The following is a 21,335-nucleotide window of genomic DNA, read 5'->3' on the forward strand; positions in this document are numbered from 1 at the left end:
AAAGCAACGCGACTATCCAATAGAAGTAGAGCACATGGAGACGGAGGGAAGTAGCCAATTGTACACTGCTTATATTTAAAAATGGGCTTTTAATGCATTATACTTTTAACACTTTCTGAAAGTAATATGCAATAAAGTAATAAAGAATTCCCAGCATGAATAAGTAAACTTAAAAATTATAATAAAATATAACTTTAAATATAGGCTACTACAACTTCAGTATATTATATGTATTTTTAAGTGAATTGTTACAATGACAAGTTCAAAATATACTAAAAATGTTTTAAAGTATACTGTTAAAATAAGTACACTTTAAAAAAGTAGCCTACACAGAACTTTCATTTTAAGTATATTTTTCTAAATATATTTTTAGAAAATATACTAAAATACAATTATTTTAAAGTTGCATTGTCAAAATTATACTTTTTATATATTTATAGATGGTAAAAATGTTTGTTAGTAGGCTATTGCTGAAAAGGGAATATATTTGAAATACAATAAAGTATACTTTTTTTCACCAGGGATGGCCCTATACTATTTATAAATATAGATATTATATAATATAGAATTAATTCATGATCGGGAGTCGATTAAGTGCTCCCTGTTTGACATGCTCACTGCTTATTTCGGTTGTGAAGAGCATACTGAGAAATTCTGCCATTCCAACATGTCAGAACTCTTAAGACCTATGTTTCATTTTAGTTTTGGCCAATATTTTAGTTTGATTTATTTTAATTTTGGTTAATATTTTAGTGATAGGCCTATCACAGCCCAGCATTTTTAACGTCATCTACTTTGTGTATATTATTGTGAGATATTATTAACGAAAAGGAAAAATAATGAAGGAAATTATGAAGGAAAACGAAAAATAAAGAAGGATGACCATTATGATGATTATGATGACCATGTAGGCCTAATTTTTTTAAAGGTCGTGTTGTCGCAATAGCAGTTACTAAGTTATGTGTCCTTATGCAATTCGATTTTTTTTTTATCAATTTAATTCGTCATCACATGACAGTTGTCCAGCGCCCTCATTGGCTTAAACAAAGTTCTACTTCATGTCTGCAACTAAATAAAAGAGTAGCCTAAATTGTAAATCTGCACGATCATCTTCAACAGTCATCATACGTGAATTCACATAGCCTTACAAAAAAGAAAAAAGAAGAAGACATGGATTTGCAGTTCCTGGTAAGGTTTTGAAAATAATAACTGGATTTGATAAGACGGAGTTTTCTCACATTTAAAACGTTCTAATATAGGCTACTTTTGTGTTAATAAAAGTGTAAAAGTAGCTATATGTTCATTTAGACTAGTTGCACGGTAGTTGCGAGCAGCCTATGCGTGCGTACCAATCAGCTCCCTAGTTCAGTAGTCAGGGCACTGATAAGGACATAAGTCAATGGGCTGACACCCTGATCAGTGCCCTGACTACTGAACTAGGGAGCTGATTGAGACGCACTATGGCTATGTTTAAAATCAACGTGCTGCCTCTGAAAAAAATTGTTAGTTAGTTGTGTGCTTTAGCAAGAATGACATCGCTGAGTAACAGGTTAAATCCATGTGATGTGTTTCAGTCCCAGAAGTCTCTCTGCCGAAGCGCCGTGGGACGTAGAAGAGTCTCTTGCGACAGTTCCGGCTCTTCTGATCTGAGTACCGATGTCGAGGCGAGGGTCCTGGTCCTAAACACCGGCGGAACCATAGGAATGATCATGCATGACGGCGGTAAACACCATCAGCTTAACTGCACGAGGGTTCATACTGACAATATTGAACAGCCCTGGCACAGTTTTTCATAGAATTATGAAGATTCATAGATATATTGTACACACAATTGCACAAAAAATATTGTATTTTTGGTAATAGCCTAGATATTATTGATTTGTACTCATTTAAAATAGTATAGCTAATTATATAAAATGATAAAAAATTCTAGCCATATTCTATTATGTACATCTAAAACAAAACAAGCACTGTGTTTCCGATTTACTTTATTGTTTTATAGGCCAGTAAAAAAAATAAATAAAAAAAAATAATAAAAAAAAACAAGTTAGTTACACTTTCACATTGACGTTCGTTAAAAAAGAAAAAGAAACACAGGCCTATAAAAAAAGCAAGCAACACCGTAGGCTACATCGTTTCATGCGACTGTTTTCAGTTTTCCTGAAGATGCGTGTAATAGCCGCTTTTTGTAAAAACGTAGCCTAATTTCGTAATTTAATTGGCTAATTAAAATAGTGTAGCCTATTTTATTAAATCGGTTAAAAACATGCAAGAGAGATAGGCCTACACCCTTTACATAACAAAAAATATATAGGCTGCAAAATATAATTCTATATATATTTTGGTCAATGCATAGACCTATACTGCAGTAGGCTATATTGAAAAATATAAGCAACCATACACTAGAAAAAAAGGTTCTATATGGCACCAAAAATGGTTCTTGCCTCGTAATCATAGGGGAACCTTTTTTAGTGCTATATAGCACCAATTTTGGTGCTTCAGTGGTTCTTCAGCGGTTCTTCAGAGGTTCTTCACCGGTTCTTTGACTAAGGTGCTATAGCACCTCTGAAGAACCGCTGAAGAACCACTGAAGCACCTAATTTGGTGCTATATAGCACTAAAAAGGTTCCCCTATGATTACGAGCCAAGAACCATTTTTGGTGCCATATAGAACCTTTTTTTTAGAGTGTATGGTTGCTTATATTTTTCAATATACTGCAGTATAGGTCTATGCATTGACCATGTATGGCTATTTATTGAAAGGCTAAATATTTAGAAATGAAGACAAAAATTTTATTAGGCTACATGTAAATTCATAAAGTTTGATCCTTTATTGTGAACATATACTGCACAAACCTGTATAAATGTCGCTGTCATTTCGCAATATTTTTTTTTATCGACTTAGGAAATATGGCAAAAGTTTTGTGCAAATCTGTAATGGAAAAAAAGCTTCTGACCGGCGGAAACATTTGTTAAATGAATGAATTACGATTTGTAGATCGTGCTTTTGCTTTAATACACACCTTCCGCAATCTATTTTTCAATTAGGCTAGGTTTTAAAAAGTGGTGGGGACAATATCGAGCCTGGCAAAAAGTGGTGGGGACATGTCCCACCCGTCCCACCCGTAAATTACGCCTATGTGTGAATGTATTGTAGCCTACAAGTTTTCAGTTTTAAAAAAGTTTAAAACGTCTAGCGATAAGTAGGCTACTCGTTCTGTGGTCCCGTTGCTCTCACTGATGCTCCGAAAGGTGAGTAGGCCTAATAGTTAGGATATGCGTATTTAACTTTATAGTGTTAAATAAAATAAAAAACCTTTGTGCGTACTGTCAGAAGAAATGCAGACGTCCATCCTTTCTCCGTCCATGCAATAAATACACACCCTTGAATGAGCGCGGATTTCTAGCATATTTAGGCCACTTGAACTTCTTAGGTAATATCTATGGTTTTACCCATTTCAGAGGCAGCCAAAATCAGAATTTGAATGGACTGTGAATAAAGCTCTACGAACTTGACGTGCGATGCCCGCTGACTTACATGCATGCGCAGACTGATGAGAACGGGTTGGTCACACGCACCGTCTCACGCTCAGAGAAATATTTTAAGTTACTGCGTGATACATTTTTGACAAGCAGAATAATACAGCAACACGATACACATTTTCTGCTATGTCTTTTAACTAATATAGTATTTTGGAGGACAAAAACGTGAACTTTAACTATTGGCTTTACATCATCAAGTCAGCTGTCACTTTTCTTGAGGCCGTGAGGTGCGAGGCCCGGTGCGGTCGCACACTTGGCACAGCCCTTGATTGTAGGCTACACACATAGACACATTCACGGAATGAGTTACAGCAGATTTCTAGATCTCAGCTTTGCTTCTGACTGTTGAGAGTAGTTAAATGTTAAAATTAAGTGTTATTTTACGTGATTTGCTCAATGGCGCTGTGATAGATTAGTTGCTAAATAGCCTACATGCAGGTGTGCTTGTGCTAGTTAACTAGCTTGAAAATATGAAACGCATAATGAAAGTAAATATAAAGAAATATATTCGGCCATTATATGTTCTATTTATGTGTGTGTTTAAATAGCTGCAATATATTATACATGCATTTATCATATCTGATCATATATGTGTTAAATACATTAGGCCTAGCAAATAGTCACGTATTTTTCAATATATGAAAAGTGGCAATTCCTTATGTATTATTCAATATATCAGGGGCGTAGAATTTAGAAGGGACGCACGGGACATGTCTCTCCAGATTTGTCCCTAGCAATATTTTCAATCAAAAATTATAGCCTATATTTATATAGGCTATAACCACTGTTGCACAACCTAGCGACAACCAAGTCTGTATAAATCCACTTGTGGTTCAGAGTATTTATTTTTTTCCCACATTAATTTATGGGGGTAGATTTGTTGCTTTATTCCAAACAAATATAGATTGTCATCCACAAATAAATGTAAAGAGATTCACAAAAATTAAATAAATTCACAAATAAATAGAATGAGATCCACAAATATATGCAGGAGTATCATAAAAATGAATTCGATTCACAAATAAATACAATGACATTTCGTCCCCTTGCAATAATAAGGTTCTATCTGACATTTGTGTCAAAATTGAGTTATTCACACATTCGTATTCTGTGACAACTTCTTTACATTATGTGATGTGTTTTAAGTTTTTAAGTTTTTTTGAATTTTTTATTTACAAAATAAAAAGGTTCTTTCTACACAGTCAAATGGAATGCAAAAAACTTTAAAGCTCAATATCTCCAAACCAGTCAGAATGCATAGAACCTTATAATTCCAAGGTGGCGATTTGTGAATGACAAAAATATCCACACATATATTTTTATGTCACAAACACAACTCTGCTTTGCATTCATTTGTGAATCGCTTCCTGTGCATTTGTTGATGGCTTCCTCTGCATCTGTGGATCTCTTCTTGCACATTTGTAAATCGCAGCACAGCGCGTGGATTTTGAAACATTTCTAGCGTCTACACTCACACAAATCCACAAATGGGTAGACTCCACCCACCATCTACTTAAGCCAATCAGATAACGGCCATATTGTGCTGACCAGAGAGCTCTCAATAGTTCCAAACAACTCCGTGCTGTCAATCTGTTTGAATAGGATTAAGCAGGATAGACAGCATTTAACTGTAGGCTATTTGCAGCGATTTCTGGCAAATTATTAACACAATATGTGCATTGACTTCGATTAGGCTTTACAGTAGCATTTTATTCTGGGGAGAGATAAAGAAGAGACGACGTTAATCTTTTTTTTGGTTGAGTGATCTGGTTATTTTATTTGGGTCACGACAGTAGGCTACAACATGATTTTACAGCGTTGAGCATTGTAGTCAATCACGGGCATTTCTGTTGAAAATAATAACCAGTCATATTTTTTATTTACCGGCAATGAGAATCCTCTCAATCGATCAAAACAAGTTTTATACAGTCTCAAAACGCTGAATGAATTTTAGTGCAAGTTTACGTTTTATACAAATCTTCCCATTATCTACAAATCCCCTCATCATAAACAAAGCACATACACGATTTAAATAAAGATTTATTGTGAAGTTAAGTCAGATGTTTTTGTTTTTCATTAGACTTTGTAATTTTCCATACAATTAGCCTATATATTTAACACTTCAGTACAAATAAAGTAACAAAAATAGATATTTTAATGTTATAATAGTGATTTGATAATCTATAAAAAATGAATGGCTAAAAAAATGGCTATGAGCCAATAAGTGTTCCTCTTCCGCCATCTACTGGTTATAGTGGTAATTTATTTTTCATTTTTTTAATGTTGTTAAAGGGATAGTTCACCCAAAAATGAAAATGCTGTCATCATTTACTCACCCTCAAGTTGTTCCAAACCTGTATGAGTTTCTTTGTTCTGCTGAACACAAAATAATATATTTTGAAGAATGTTTGTAACAAAGCAGATAGAGCAACCATTGACTACCATAGTATGTATTTCCCTACTATGGTAGGGGAGAACCGGGGCGAAAGTAACAAAGCGATTTTCTCAGAGCCCTTGACTACATTTGCATTCCAAGTTATGACAGCAAACAGCACGTTCAGCACACAACCCTTGACGGATCTGCCAAATATCACGTGATTCCCTCATCGTTTTTAGATCCGAAATACAGTTTTCAAGTACGGCAAAAAAGTTGTGTTTCTTGTTTCATGTGTCACAGTAATGATCAATCTATGGGTTATTTAGTGCTGTTACACACCCTGAAGGTTTGTCTTTTCAGAGTTTTTCAGTATAAAAGTAAATCGTGTTTAAATGTCAGGACTTCCTGAAAAAAGTAACACCTGTTACTTTTGTCCCGCTATTATATATGCATATTATGCTAATTTAATTTAATTTTCATATTGTTTATAGGCTACTGTTGAAGAAAAATCTTATCAAATAGATTTACATTGCAAATAAAAATGTGTAATGTCAGGTTACATTTGAAACATTTGATGAACTTTAACATTTAAAATGAAAATGTAATTTAATATTTTTTTTGTTGCAAAGATAAAGGACAAAATATGTTTGCAGTTACATATTAACAAGGTCATAGTCAGGTATGTTTAATAAAAACAAGAGTAACACAAAAAAATCTAGCTTGTATTGTTGTGTTACTTTTGACCCACCTGTGTGTTACTTTCGTCCCACCTGATGGGGTCAAAAGTAACAATGTGCAGCTTATGTTCAAAGTGAAAAATGATACTGTAGTCATTCTACATTTGTACAAAATACCACCTGCTATTGATAGACCACACTTGTGAGTTATTGACCACAGCAAAAATATATCTCAGTCTAAAATATTATCTTTTAAAATTACGTTTTTCTGAAAAATGGTACTTTCGTCCCTGCTCTCCCCTAGTCAATGGTTGCTCTATCTGCTTGTTTACAAAGATTCTTCAAAATATCATCTTTTGTGTTCAGCAGAACAAAGAAACTCATACAGGTTTGGAACAACTTGAGGGTGAGTAAATGATGACAGAATTTTCATTTTTGGGTGAACTATCCCTTTGACGTCCTAATGTTATTTTGATACTCAAAGCAAAGTGAATATAAATGAATGATGCTAGAATATACAGAATTTAACCCAAGAAAGAAGTTTTAAATAGTGTTTAAAAAAAAACTGGGCAACCAATTTATTAAACTCTTTATATCCTGGCACTAGATAGGCTACGTTATTCCTTGAATGGCAAATACTTCATAGGAACGCATTTGACAGAAAGATCTATGAGATTCTAAAAACTGTTGAAATGACACATAGCATCTGGATATAATAGCTGTTGTAGTGCTGCTCTAACTGAAGTTAGAGTCTAACGATATGTTATATAACACTAAACATTAGGCTAACTCTAACGTGCTTTATAAAATAGGCCTACATCTTCTATCAATATTCCTGAGAGGTTAACTAATGCCATAAAATCGCAAAATATGCAGTAATTTCATCAATTTGCCAGCGAGTGTGCTTGAGATAGCCTACACTGGAATTAATGGAGTTCAATGCTGGAACTATTGGTCACTCCATGACGCGCTTTACTTACGCATGAAGTCTATGGGAGTGGCCAAAACGTGATTGGTTGGAGCGAGAATGTGCTATGATTGGTCAGCACAAGCCTGTAGTGCTTCAGTCAGAAATTGAAGCTTTCGCGACTCGATCGCCCCCCGGTGGCCGGTCCCAGTATAGCTCCTAAACCCCGCCTCTCCATGTATTAGAATGGGCGCGAGACACACTAAACAATTTAATTACACTTCAAATAATTGTTTCCTAAAGATGGTTTCTGTCATTTTAGGCAGTTTTTATTACAATAATTTCATTTCAAGTGTTCGTTTTTTAAATAAGTTTAGTTTTAGTGAGTTATTTGATGCTATAAAAACGAGGGGTGTGACGTCATGATTGACAGCTGAGATTGACGGCTTCTCTGAATGAACTTGTCACTGAGGCACTAACGGACTTTTTTCTGGATTTTTGGGAGGAGATTGGAGCTTTAGCTTTAATTTCTAAACTTCCATAACTGTTTATTTCACACCAACAAAATGAATTGTTCTGCATCTGCGAGAGTGTGGGCGGGCTTTTGATAATCGCGCCTCTACTTCCTGTTCTCTACTGCGCAACTCCGGTCCCGAGATCGCTACTGCGCAGACTCGGTCCCAAGATGTCAGCGCCGTGAGCGGGCCTATGAAAGCTTCAACTTTGGTCAGCGGAAGTCAATGAAGTCGCGTCGTCCATATTTTTTTACGGTCTATGGGTCAGCACAACATGGAGTTATCTGATTGGCTTAAGTAGATGATGGGTGGAGTCTACCTATTTGTGGATTTATGTGAGTGTACTGTAGACGCTAGAAATGTTTCAAAATCCACGCGCTGTGCTGCGATTTACAAATTGTATTAACAAATGTCATTGTATTTATTTGTGAATCTAATTCATTTGTGTGAAACTCCTGCATATATTTGTGGATCTCATTCTATTTATTTGTGAATTTATTACATTTTTGTGAATCTCTTTCCCACATGTCTAGTACAATTATGTGGTTTTGTTTAATTAATACAGTGTATACCTTTTTCTTTATTTACCCCAAAAGAATGGAAGTGAAATGTGACAACATGCCCCATAGGTGGGGTACATTGTAACATGTTAGGGGGCACATTGTAACATAACCAAATGACAGCTTAAAATGTTACCTGATATAATCAAAAAAATATCCAAGACAAACTAAAATATTTTGTCAACAAAATACAATTATTAACTTTTTAAAATAAAATAATGGCATTTTTTAATCATTAAAAATATACAAAATTTTTCAGTTTGACAACAAACACATCGCTAAATACAGCTATACAGCCAGAGGTGTAAAAAGTACTCAAAAATGTTACTCAAGTGAATGAATAATTAAAAGTAAAAGTATCTGGCCAGAATCATACTTGAGTAAAAGTAAAAAAAGTACCACATTAAAATTGTACTTGAGTATTAAAAAAAGTAAAAGTAGCGTAAAAGTAGCAGCAAGAATGAAAACTAGAGATTCTTCTTTAAGCTTTTAATCTCTAAAAACATGAAGTGAATGAACCACATATAAGGTTTTATCCTGCTTTAGAACTGTTTGAATTTAATGGTATTTAATTCTCAAACTATAAGACTACTACCTAATGCCAGTATGCAACATGCTACTCAAAGTTGTAAAACCCCGGATTTAACTTAAAGGGATAGTTCACCCAAAAATGGAAATTTTATGTTTATCTGCTTATCTGCAGGGCATCCAAGATATAAGTGTCTTTGTTTCTTCAATAGAACACAAATTAAGATTTTTAACTCCAACAGTTGCAGTCTGTCAGTCGTATATTGAATGTGAATGGAAACAAAATCTATGAGAGTTAAAAAAAACATGCACAGACAAATCACGCAGCTCGTGGCGACATATTGATGTCCTAAGACACAAAATTATCGGTTTGTGCGAGAAACCGAACAGTATTTGTAAAAATGTTTACCTCGAATACGTTCTATGTCCGACACCCGTTCAGCGTGCTATCACTTCCGGTAAGTGAGGTCAATGTACACAATCTGGCGTAGAGATACGTGCGAGAGATCACTTCCAGCACTCTGTCTGATCATTTGCCAGCAGCCATATCACCCTTTTGCCCAAGACTTGTTTCCCACTGAAGCTAAGCAGGGCTGAGCATGGTCAGTACCTGGATGGGAGACCTCCTGGGAAAACCAGGTGTCTGCTGGTAGATGTGTAAGTGAGGCCAGCAGGGGGTGCTCACCCTGTGGTCTGTATGGGTTCTAATGCCCCAGTAGGGGACACTATACTGTCAAAGAGCACCGTCCTTCAGATGAGACGTTAAAACGAGGTCCTGACTCTCTGTGGTCTTAAAAAAAATCCTAGGATGTCCTTCGGAAAAAGAGTAGGGGTGTAACCCCGGCATCCTGGCCAAATTGGCCTCTGTCCATTATGGCCTCCTAATCATCCCCATATACCGATTGACATCATCACTCCGTCTCCTCTCCACCATAAGCTGGTGTGTGGTTCTGGCGCAATATGGCTGCTGTCGCAGCATCCCGGTGGATGCTGCACATTGGTGTTGGTTGAGGAGATTTCCCCCTTCTATATGTAAAGCGATTTGAGTACCCAAAAAAGCGCTATTTAAATGTAACAAATTATTATTATTATTATTATTATTATTATTATTATTATTATGTACATTGACCACACTTGCCGGAAGTGATGGCGCACTGAACGGGTGTCGGACATAGATCGTTTTTGAGGTAAAAATATTATATAAATACTATATATCGGTTATCGGTTTCTCGCAAAAACTGATCGTTTCATGTCTTAGGACATCAATGTGTTGTCACAAGCTGCAGAGTTTAATATGGATTTGTCTGTGCAGGTTTTTTTTACTCTCATGATGCTAGTAATCATGTACCATTCACATGCATTATATGACTGATAGATTGCAACGGTTGGAGTTAAACATCTTCATTTGTGTTCTACTGAAGAAACAAAGACACCTTGTAAGCAGATAAACATCACATTTTCATTTCTAGGTGAACTATCCCTTTAAGCAGAAGCTGATTTTCAAAATTGTGAGTGTCAAGCGTCTTTTGGGGCTGAAAAGCTATCTTGCAGTGCTGAAAAGCCTCTCACACTAATTTCCAGGGCTGCTTTCACAAAACCATCGTAAGCTTAAAGGGTTAGTTCACCCAAAAATGAAAATTCTGTCATTAATTACTTACCCTCATGTCGTTCGACACCCGTAAGACCGTTCATCTTCGAAACACAAATGAAGATATTTTAGTTGAAATCCGATGGCTCAGAAAGGCCTCCATTTGCACAATGCACTTTACACTCTCAAGACCCATAAAAGGTACTAAAGACTAGGGCTGGGTAAAAAATATTGATTTCTCGATTTTAATCGATTCTCACTTTTACAAAGCAATATCGATTCTTAAATCCCAAGAATCGATTAGTCTATTTTTTTTACGAAATTCAAAAACATAAATACCGTTTTGGCACCGTTTTCGGAGCACACATGAACGGATCTTCTCTTCCGCCTTAATTCCAGTAACAGTGCGAAATAAACACGAATGAGCTTCTGAAAGTGTGTTAAAAGATACAGGACAACATACCGAAATCCGTATTGTGTCACACAGAATCGCTCAATCAGTGTTTCAACCGCAGAAAGATGTAAGTAAAACGGCTTACAAGTAAACAATGTCACGTAACGTCACAGTTACCTCAGAAAAACCATATCCAGTGTCCATAAACTCGTTAGTCAGCTAGAAAAATTAACTCTAGAGAGGAGCATTTTGCTAATTATATGCACCACATTACAGGCCTACACTCTAAAAAAAAAAAGGTTCTATATTGCACCAAAAATGGTTCTTGGCTCGTAATCATAGGGGAACCTTTTTTAGTGCTATATAGCACCAATTTTGGTGCTTCAGTGGTTCTTCAGCGGTTCTTCAGAGGTTCTTCAGTGGTTCTTCAGAGGTTCTTCACCGGTTCTTTGACTAAGGTGCTATATAGCACCTCTGAAGAACCGCTGAAGAACCACTGAAGCACCAAAATTGGTGCTATATAGCACTAAAAAAGGTTCCCCTATGATTACGAGCCTTTTTTTTTAGAGTGTATTCATTGTCAATGTTCTTCAATATTTAATAAATCTGGCACGTTTTTATGACAGCCACCCTTTAAATGTTTATATTTCAAAAAACGAATTGGAGTAGAATTATGATTATGTAATTGTAAAGTTAATATTATAACTTTATTATTATTATATAAAAAAAAAACATAATTTAGTGTCATTTAAGTGTTTGTATACAAATCAGTTAATTTGTACCTTCAATATTAATAGGCTAATGTAGTATCAACTGACTCCCATAGTTTACAACATTAGTTCAGAAATTAGTTTTCCTTGAGAACATTTTCCATGTATTATAGCTGATACATATCCAAAATAATCGATATTGAATTGAATCGAATGGAACCGAATCAAAAGCTTGTGAATTGAAATCGAATCGAATTGTGAAATTTGTGTCAATACCCAGCCCTACTAAAGACGTCGTTACAAAGTCCATCTCACTACAGTGGTTCTACAATAACTTTATGAAGCGACGAGAATAGTTTTTGTGTGCAAAAAACCCCCTAAATAACGACTTATAGTGATGACCAATTTCAAAACACTGCATCATGAAGCTTCGAAGCGTTATGAATCAGCGAGTCGAATCATGATTCGGACCGCGTGTCAAACCGCCAAACTGCTGAAATCACGTGACTTTGGCGATCCAAACCGCTGAATCGACTCACTGATTCATAACGCTTCGAAGCTTCATGAAGCTTCATGAAGCTTCACAGAAATTGAGTCACAGGAAAAAGAAAGTGATGGAGAAAGCAGAAAAGAGGAGAGCAGTGGAAACGAGAGTTCATGTTTGGAAACATTACTATTAATATTAACTATTTAATGTTTTTGAAAGAAGTTATGCTTATCAAGCCTGCATTTATTTGATCAAAAATACTGAAAAAAAAACCAGTAATATTGTGAAATATTATTATGATGTAAAGCTGCATTTTCATCATCCATTACTCCAGTCTCCAGTGTCACATGATCCTTCAGAAATCATTCTAATGATGATTTGATACTCAGTTGTTACCAATGTTGGAAACAGTTGTGCTGCTTAATATTTTTGGAACCGTTGATACTTTTTTCAGGATTCATTGATGAATAAAAAGTTTAAAAGAACAGCATTTATTCAAAATAGAAATCTTTTCTAACATAAATCTTTACCATCGCTTTTTTATCAAAACACATCTTTACTGAATAAAAGTATTAATTTCTTTCAAAAAAAGAAACAAACAAACACTGACCCCAAACTTTTGAACAGTAGTGTATATTGTTACACAAAAATCCTATCTTAAGTAAATGCTGTACTTTTTAAATGATTTCATCATTAAAGAATCCTGAAAAAAGTATTAAAAAATATATATTAAAAAAAAGCAGCACACTCTAAAAAAAAAAAAGGTTCTATATTGCACCAAAAATGGTTCTTGGCTCGTAATCATAGGGGAACCTTTTTTAGTGCTATATAGCACCAATTTTGGTGCTTCAGTGGTTCTTCAGCGGTTCTTCAGAGGTTCTTCACCGGTTCTTTGACTAAGGTGCTATATAGCACCTCTGAAGAACCGCTGAAGAACCACTGAAGCACCAAAATTGGTGCTATATAGCACTAAAAAAGGTTCCCCTATGATTACGAGCCTTTTTTTTTAGAGTGCACAACTGTTATGATTCCTGTCTTGTTTTCCCCTGATCTTGTGTGGATTTGTGTTAGCCTACTTCCTGTTTCATATCATTGTTTTGTAGTCCTTTGTAGTTTTAACAAGTAAACAAGAAACACCTGGGGTAGACAAATCAAAGAACTAATCAACAAACAAAAAAACTCCAAAGGACTACAAAACATGACGTAAAACAGGAAGTAACACTAGTCCACACAAGATCAGGGGAAAACAAGACGGGAATCATGACAACAACATTGATAATAGCTGAGTATCAAATCAGCATATTAGAATGATTTCTGAAGGATCATGTGACACTGAAGTCTGATGTAACGATGCTGAAAATTCAGCTTTGCATCACAGAAATAAATAATATTTTTAAGTTTATTAAAACCATTATTATTAAATTGTAATGTTATTTGCTGTTTGCCAAGACAAACTGGACAATATGTGAAACAAATATACAGTTCATTTCTGTTAAGGACAGACACAGACATGTGTTTGGCTTCTTCAAATAGCAAGGAACACTGCAGGCACTTGACTAGCCTACACTGCCAAAAAATGGTTTTCTTATCTAGTAGCCTATTTTTGTCTTGTTTCCAGTCTAAATATATACACTCTAAAAAAAATGGTTCTATATGGCACCAAAAATGGTTCTTGGCTCGTAATCATAGGGGAACCTTTTTTAGTGCTATATAGCACCAATTTTGGTGCTTCAGTGGTTCTTCAGCGGTTCTTCAGAGGTGCTATATAGCACCTTAGTCAAAGAACCGGTGAAGAACCGGTGCCTATAGATGTTCTAGTGGCCAGTGATCAGAGTCGCCTACCTGACGGTAACTGTTCAAACAGGAGGTGTCCAGGGTGAGTGTAGTCTGTGATGATTTCCTCACTCTGGAAGAGTACAGGTCCTGGAGGGTTGGCAGGGAGGCACCAATAATCCTCTCCGCAGTCCGGACTGTCCGTTGTAGTCTCCTGATATCTGATTTGGTAGCTGAACCAAACCAGACAGTGATGGAAGTGCATAAAACAAACTCAATGACAGCCGAGTAGAACTGAATCAGCAGCTCCTGTGGCAGGTTGAACTTCCTCAGCTGACGAAGGAAGTACAGTCTCTGCTGGGCCTTTTTCACAATGGAGTCAATGTGATTGTCCCACTTCAGGTCCTGAGAGATGGTAGTGCCCAGGAACCTGAATGACTCCACTGCTGCCACAGTGCTGTTCATGATGGTGAGTGGGGGGAGTGCTGGGCTATTCCTCCTGAAGTCCACTATCATCTCCACCGTTTTGAGCGTGTTGAGCTCAAGGTTGTTATAACTGCACCAGACAGCCAACTGTTCAACCTCCAGTCTGTAAGCAGACTCGTTACCGTTTTGGATGAGGCCGATGACAGTGGTGTCGTCTGCAAATTTCAGGAGCTTCACAGAGGGGTCTTTAGAAGTGCAGTCATTGGTGTACAGGGAGAAGAGCAGTGGGGAGAGAACACACCCCTGGGGGGCGCCAGTGCTGATAGTGAGAGTTCTGGATGTGAGTTTCCCCAGTCTCACGAGCTGCTGCCGGTCTGTCAGGAAGCTGGAGATCCACTGACAGATTGAGGATGGCATGGAGAGCTGTGTCAGTTAAGCTGTTAGAAGATCAGGCATGATGGTATTGAAGGCCGAACTGAAGTCCACAAATAAGATCCTTGCATAAGTCCCAGGTCTTGACTGCATCATCCACAGACCTGTTTACTCTGTAGGCAAATTGAAGAGGATCCAGCAAGGGTCCAGTGATGTCCTTCAGGTGGGCCAAAACCAGTCTTTCAAATGACTTCATGACCACAGACGTGAGAGCAACAGGTCTGTAGCCATTAAGTCCAGTGATTTCGGGTTTTTTGGGGACAGGAATGATAGTGGAGCATCTGAAGCTGCAGGGAACTTCACACTGCTCCAATGATCTGTTGAAGATCTGCGTGAAGACTGTGGCCAGTTGGTCAGTACAGGCTTTCAAACAAGCAGATGAGATGCCGTCTGGGCCTGAAGCTTTCTTAGTCTTCTGTTTTTTGAAGACTCGGCTCACGTCCTCCACACAGACCTTAATGTCAGGATGGATGGCAGGAGGGGGGAGAAGGGGTGCAGGAGGTGATGGTGAATGTGTGAAGTGCTGATCAGAGCGGGTGTGTGGTGTGAGACTGGGCTTTTCAAACCTGCAGTAGAATGCATTCAGATGTCACCGGTAAAATGTTTCGGTACCACAGCTGAATGTTTTTTTTTGTTTTTTTTAGTATTGCATTCAGATCCTCAGCCAGTTGTTGGTTCTCTATAGAACGAGGGGATGGTGACTTGTAGTTGGTAATGTTCCTCAAGCAGACTGATGCAGGGTCATTGGCTAAAAACAGTTTTTTCAGCTTTTCAGAGTAGCTTCTTTTAGCAACTCTGATTTCCTTTGTCAATCTGTTTCAAGATTTTTCTTACCCCATTGCTTCTTAACCCATTGATAAAGTTGCCTGTTTTAAGCAACCCCCCCCCCCCCCCCAATAAAACAAGAAAAATATATTGTATAATTTTACTTATCTAGTAAAAGTATCTTGATTTAATTTAATTGCAGCGCATGCTTTGCACTATGAATGGAGTAAAGTTAAATCTCTGTTAAACTGCCTCCTTGTCTTTGTTAGTTATCTTTAACATTACAGAATTCATTAATTAACATATTGTTAAGGTCAATATAGACTAAAAACCTTAAAACATTATCCTATTCATTCCCTGAATCCTCGGCTTCCAGGGATGTCCCTACCAATTTCAAAATCAAACCTACGCCCTTGATCATGAGGTTTTCATGCCTCGTGACCATTGATAAGGTCCCTGCTACTTTGCAGAGGAGTCCAGCTAAGTGCGTTCTGTCATTGCAAAACTATAACGACAGACACATCCTATATGAGCTGGGGGGCAATCAATTTGGAAGGGGGCACATTGTGGCTGGCACATAAATCTTTTGGAGATGCTGTCAGTGTTAATGGCACTCAAATGGTTCTTGCCACACTTGAGGGGCTATCATGTACTGGTCAGAACGGATAACATGACTGTGGTCTCATACTTAAATTGCCAAGGAGAACTGCTTCTCATCCCCTGTGCAGGTTGGTGAGGCATATCCTTCTTTGTGCGCAGACCGAGTTTCCATCAGGGAACCACGTCTCTTTCCATAGATTTAAACCTAAAAGTGTATGTACGTACGCACAATAACTAGAAATCAGATGAAAATAGCATGGTATAATGGCTTCAGACATTCATCACATCGAAGGTGTTCCCATAGCAATGGCTATGCAGCATCTTGTTCCCTATTCAGGGAACCAAGGTTACATACTTTGGGAAAGTCAGTCAGGAAGAAAGAACAGTGAAGATAAACAAAAATTATATTGTTTATCAAAGGCAATATATTGGGACGGTTTAGTTGAAAGTTTGTTTCTATCAGACTTGTGCCTTATTTTACCATGTCAGCCAGATCACTACACTTACAATTATAAGCCTACTATAAAGCCATTTAATTCTGCCCATGCACAATAATACAGCTTCAGGAAGCTCACAAAATTCACTCTTTATCTTTCACTTATCACTAATCTTTATCTTTAATAAAATCGTATCCGGGTCCAAAGAACTCAGATACACTACAAAGGAATGTACTTTCAATCTGTTAGTGAGAGTTACTGTTTAGGACTGTGTTATGATCAATATTTAGATATATTCTTTATAATTTTATTCTCCTAATGCAGAGTACAATCAATGAAATAACGTTTGCATCTAATTGTTGAATAGTTCCCTGCCAACATTTTCTAAAATAAAAAAATAAAAAAAGGTGCCAGTCAGCACTAGCATTTTTTAACATGTTCACAAAAGTTTCATGGCCCCCAGAATATTTTGTTGTATGAACCTGCAAACAGTCAGTATAACAAAATAATGAGCAGAGTTCTGCTTTTTCATGAGTTCACACTTACAAATTATCAAATAGGCTACTGTAGATTAAAACCATAAAATATGCGCATTTGGCATGCAGAACTCCGAGCTCGAAATTTGGCCTTAACCCAGAGTACTCCCCCCATACCTCTTGCAGGGAATAGGACTATGAGTGAGGAGATGGGGTGGTGGAGGGATGCTGAAAACTGTTGAGGAATGCTATGAATATATATATAGCCTACGCCTCCTCTCAAGCTGATTGTGTAGATAATCTGAACGTGCTCCTCCCGATGTAATCGATGCACTGTTTATGTTCATCAATCCCCTGTCATGTTTCACACAAGACTCTAGAGCAAATGCTAATGGATAATGGCCTGTGCTGAATTAACGGAACTGCAATTGACAACTAGTTGTCTGCCACATCATATAATAATGTGAGAGCAATACTTAACTGTATAATCATGACATGGTTTAGTTTATTTACGGAGCGGTGCGCAGCTGAAACATGCTCTCTGTGTGGTTGTGAGTCCTACAAAATGTGTAGGCTCAAAGCAGCGCTGCCAGGGACGAACATTATGTTGATGTGTCACCCCATCCCTAAAACAGATGATAGATAGATAGATAGATAGATAGATAGATAGATAGATAGATAGATAGATAGATAGATAGATAGATAGATAGATAGATAGATAGATAGATAGATAGATAGATAGATAGATAGATAGATAGATAGATAGATAGATAGATAGATAGATAGATAGATAGATAGATAGATAGATAGATAGGTCCTGTATTCTGTCACGGTCTGGGGTGGTAGATGAGCGTGCGACAAAGGAATTAAGTGAAAATAGTCTTTATTACTAACTTAACACACAAGGAAAAGGAGAATATCCAGGAGATAACGCATAACACAAATCAATATAGGACCAGGAACAGACTGAAACTGAAGGCTTAAATACATGGGGCAAAACAAAGGAACTGATGAGTTGATTAACTAGGAGACATGTGACTAATGACTAAATAACTAGACACGGGTGAAACATGATTATAGAATGAAACAGATAGGAAAATGAGGGTCAAAGGAAAAGCAGCAATTGAACAATAACCCGGACAAAACATAACTCTGATAGTAACAGTGTAAACAGGGATTGCTGGAAAAAATGTGTTGCCATTAAGGGTTCTAGATGACGCATATCAAGTTTCAAGTGAATTGGACAAACAGCCTATGAGGAGTTTGAAAAAGTAGATTTAAAAATGGTGGAAAAAAATGTAATAGTGGAAATGAAATTGGAGCTAAATACATTTTGTGTCTTGAGCCCAGGATTCCAAATATCAGACACTCAAACAAATAGAGTTATCTAGAAGCAATTTCACATTTTTGATCACTGTAGTGCCCCCTATTGGCCATGTATCTGAGTAGCGAGCAAGACTTCTACCATCTGATCAAGTTTCAAGTCTCTAGGGTAGGCCAGTTTGATGATCACTTTTATGGCAGAATAATAATAATAAAAATCCTGATAAATACAATAGGCTGTCAGTGCTCAAACCCCTAATTAAAAGATTAGTTTGCCATATGAGAGTTCTTTCAGTTTTTCAACATTGGAAAAGTCAGTCAGAAAGATAGTAGGCATACATAAAATACTTAATGTAACTGAAGATAAACAGAAAATAATTAATAATTTTTATATAAGTGGGACAAGTGAATTTCTTACAAATAATCATTTCTATATTTCACAAATTTATGCAACTGGACTGCTTATTCAGAACAGAAGGTTTTTTTTCTAGCAGGCTTCTGCCATATTTTACCATGTCAACCAGAACACCACAGTCGCATACTACAATTATAAGCCTACTATAAATCCATTCAATTCTGCCCATGCACAATAACACAGCTTCAGGAAGCTAACCAACACAAATCTTTATCTTTTAAAAATATAATCTTATCTGGGTCCAAAGCACTCAGACACACTACAAAGGAGTGTACTTTCACACTCAAGAGCAGAGTGTAAGGCCTTCTGTCCTGCATGGCTCTGACAAACTTAGTGATAAAACTTCACAGAGTTAAACAGGAAAATAATGCAAGAGAATTTGATTCGGCTGTACAGTAATTTAGTTATTTAGTAATTAGATTTATTTGGATATTTAGTTGAAAATTTAGCGTCCCCAACTGAGCAAGCCAAGCCAAAGGCGACAGTGGCAAGGAACCAAAACTCCATCAGGTGGCATAATGGAGAAAAATAAACCTTGGGAGAAACCAGGCTCAGTCGGGGTGCCAGTTCTCCTCTGGCCAATTAACAAATAGTGTATGATTATTATTCTGGCAACTTTACAGGTCAGGGGTCATATTAGATCGAAATATTCAAAAGATCGGAGTCATCACGGCGGAGACGGGTTTATTGAGAATGACATGTCGATTAAACAATTATAAAAAAGGAATATTCGAAAGATCGGACTCACCATGCCGGAGACGGGTTTATTCAGGATGTCGTCACGATGAGGCAATTTAGGGGGAGTCTAATTGACACGGTCTCTGTAGACACTTCAGGGATGCGTTGGTCATGTCTGGGTGCAGGTCCACCATCTGATCTGGATACGGCCCGGATCCGGCTGACTGCAATAAACCCCAGGATAAACAGAGAGACTAACATTAGTGTAGATTGCATTCTTTTTATGATGTAAAGAGTACATCAGGTGTTATGGTAAGTGTTCCCGGTTCCGGCTGACCTAGTTAATGCAGCCTAATAATCATTTAATTGAAAAAAAAATTTATGTGTATGCCATTGTAAAACCACTCCATTGTTTTCCCGCTCGCTCCCCAGCGTCACTCACAGAGTCTGTGCACGGAAATCTGGAAAACGGAGACGACAGTACCAGAATGTCGTCGCATTAACAGTATAGAGACTAGGGATGTCACCAAAATTCCAAAATTCCAGTAGTCGGTACCAATACCATAAAAAATGTACGGTAAAATGTTTCGGTACCACAGCTGAATGTTTTTAGTTTTTTTTTAGTATTTAAAAAAATGATTAAATGTATTAAGTTTATTATTTATGATGATAATCATTATAAGTAAATAATACAAACATTTAAAGGCTGTATGCTGTTTAAAAGAAAACATTGTTTATAAAAAATATCAAGTGAAAAATAATCAACCATCTAGGCATAATTATTATTAGTAGAGATGTATTATTATTACATAAAGACCTAGCTAAAATACTGTAATACTGTAATATATTCTGTCAATTTCAATTTTTTTAAACCGAACTTTTAATTTGACGGGTTGCCATGAAGACCTTTGAGTGTCTGTGTTCATGAGATGACAGTTTTCTCAAATTAAATGGTAAATTCTGGTAAATTCTCATGAATTGACGGTTTTATGAGTTTGTCAATCCAACGCTCTCCATTGACTTTGTATTGCATGAAGCGCCTCCTTGTCATTTTTGGCTTATAACAAAAAACAGAACAATGTCTAAAAGCTGATATGTGACAAGGTGTACAGCAAACAAGCTAAAAAACACAGAAATACGTTTTTATAACCTGTCGACCCAAAAAAACGAGTGTTTAAGGAGACAAAAGTGGATACAGGCAATAAGACGTGAAGCAACAGCAGGAAGAATAGGTACATTTTGACATCCTGACACTCAGTATGCCTGTGTGTACAGTAAGTATTTTTTCACTGTTAAGTCAAATATCCAAATGTCAGTTTTATATATTATATGTCCTGTCACTGATCACGTTCCCCTCTAGTGGGTGTAGTTCTCAGTGTAATATAATCTCGCTCTGTCTCAATTGCCTGTATCCACTTTTGTGTCCTTAAACGCTCGTTTTTTGGGTCAACAGCTTATAAAAACTTCTGGGTTTTTGGTTCTGGGTTTTGTTTAGCTTGTTTGCTGTACACTTGGTCACATATCAGCTTTTAGACATTATTCTGTTTTTTGTTATAAGTCTGAAATGACAAGGAGGCCGCTTCACGCAATGCAAAGTCAATGGAGAGCGTGGGATTGTTTTCCCCCTGGTGTGGGCGTGGCCTAAATATGCTCTGTCTCTATGCATTACAATCCTCTGAATTAGTAATTTGGTAGTTTGTTTTTGTATTTCTGTTAACAACTTG

General features: G+C 36.9%; 1 protein-coding gene across 2 annotated transcripts in view; it reads left to right on the forward strand.

Moving 5' to 3' along the window:
- Positions 1-980: 980 nt before the first annotated feature.
- LOC307119372 (60 kDa lysophospholipase-like) overlaps positions 981-21,335 on the forward strand; it is a 39,357-nt gene continuing 19,002 nt past the window's right edge. Inside the window, exons 1-2 of one of the 2 annotated variants that reach the window (XM_079805607.1) lie at positions 981-1,188; positions 1,575-1,722. In XM_079805607.1, the coding sequence (XP_079661733.1) occupies positions 1,171-1,188; positions 1,575-1,722 (166 nt within the window). In that variant the 5' untranslated portion in view covers positions 981-1,170. Of the gene's footprint in view, positions 1,189-1,447; positions 1,723-21,335 lie in introns of those variants that run through there. The other variant, XM_079805606.1, reaches the window with a different exon arrangement.

Source organism: Gobio gobio, assembly GCF_949357685.1.
Source record: "Gobio gobio genome assembly, chromosome: 23".
In the NCBI taxonomy this organism is placed as follows: Eukaryota; Metazoa; Chordata; class Actinopteri; order Cypriniformes; family Gobionidae; genus Gobio; species Gobio gobio.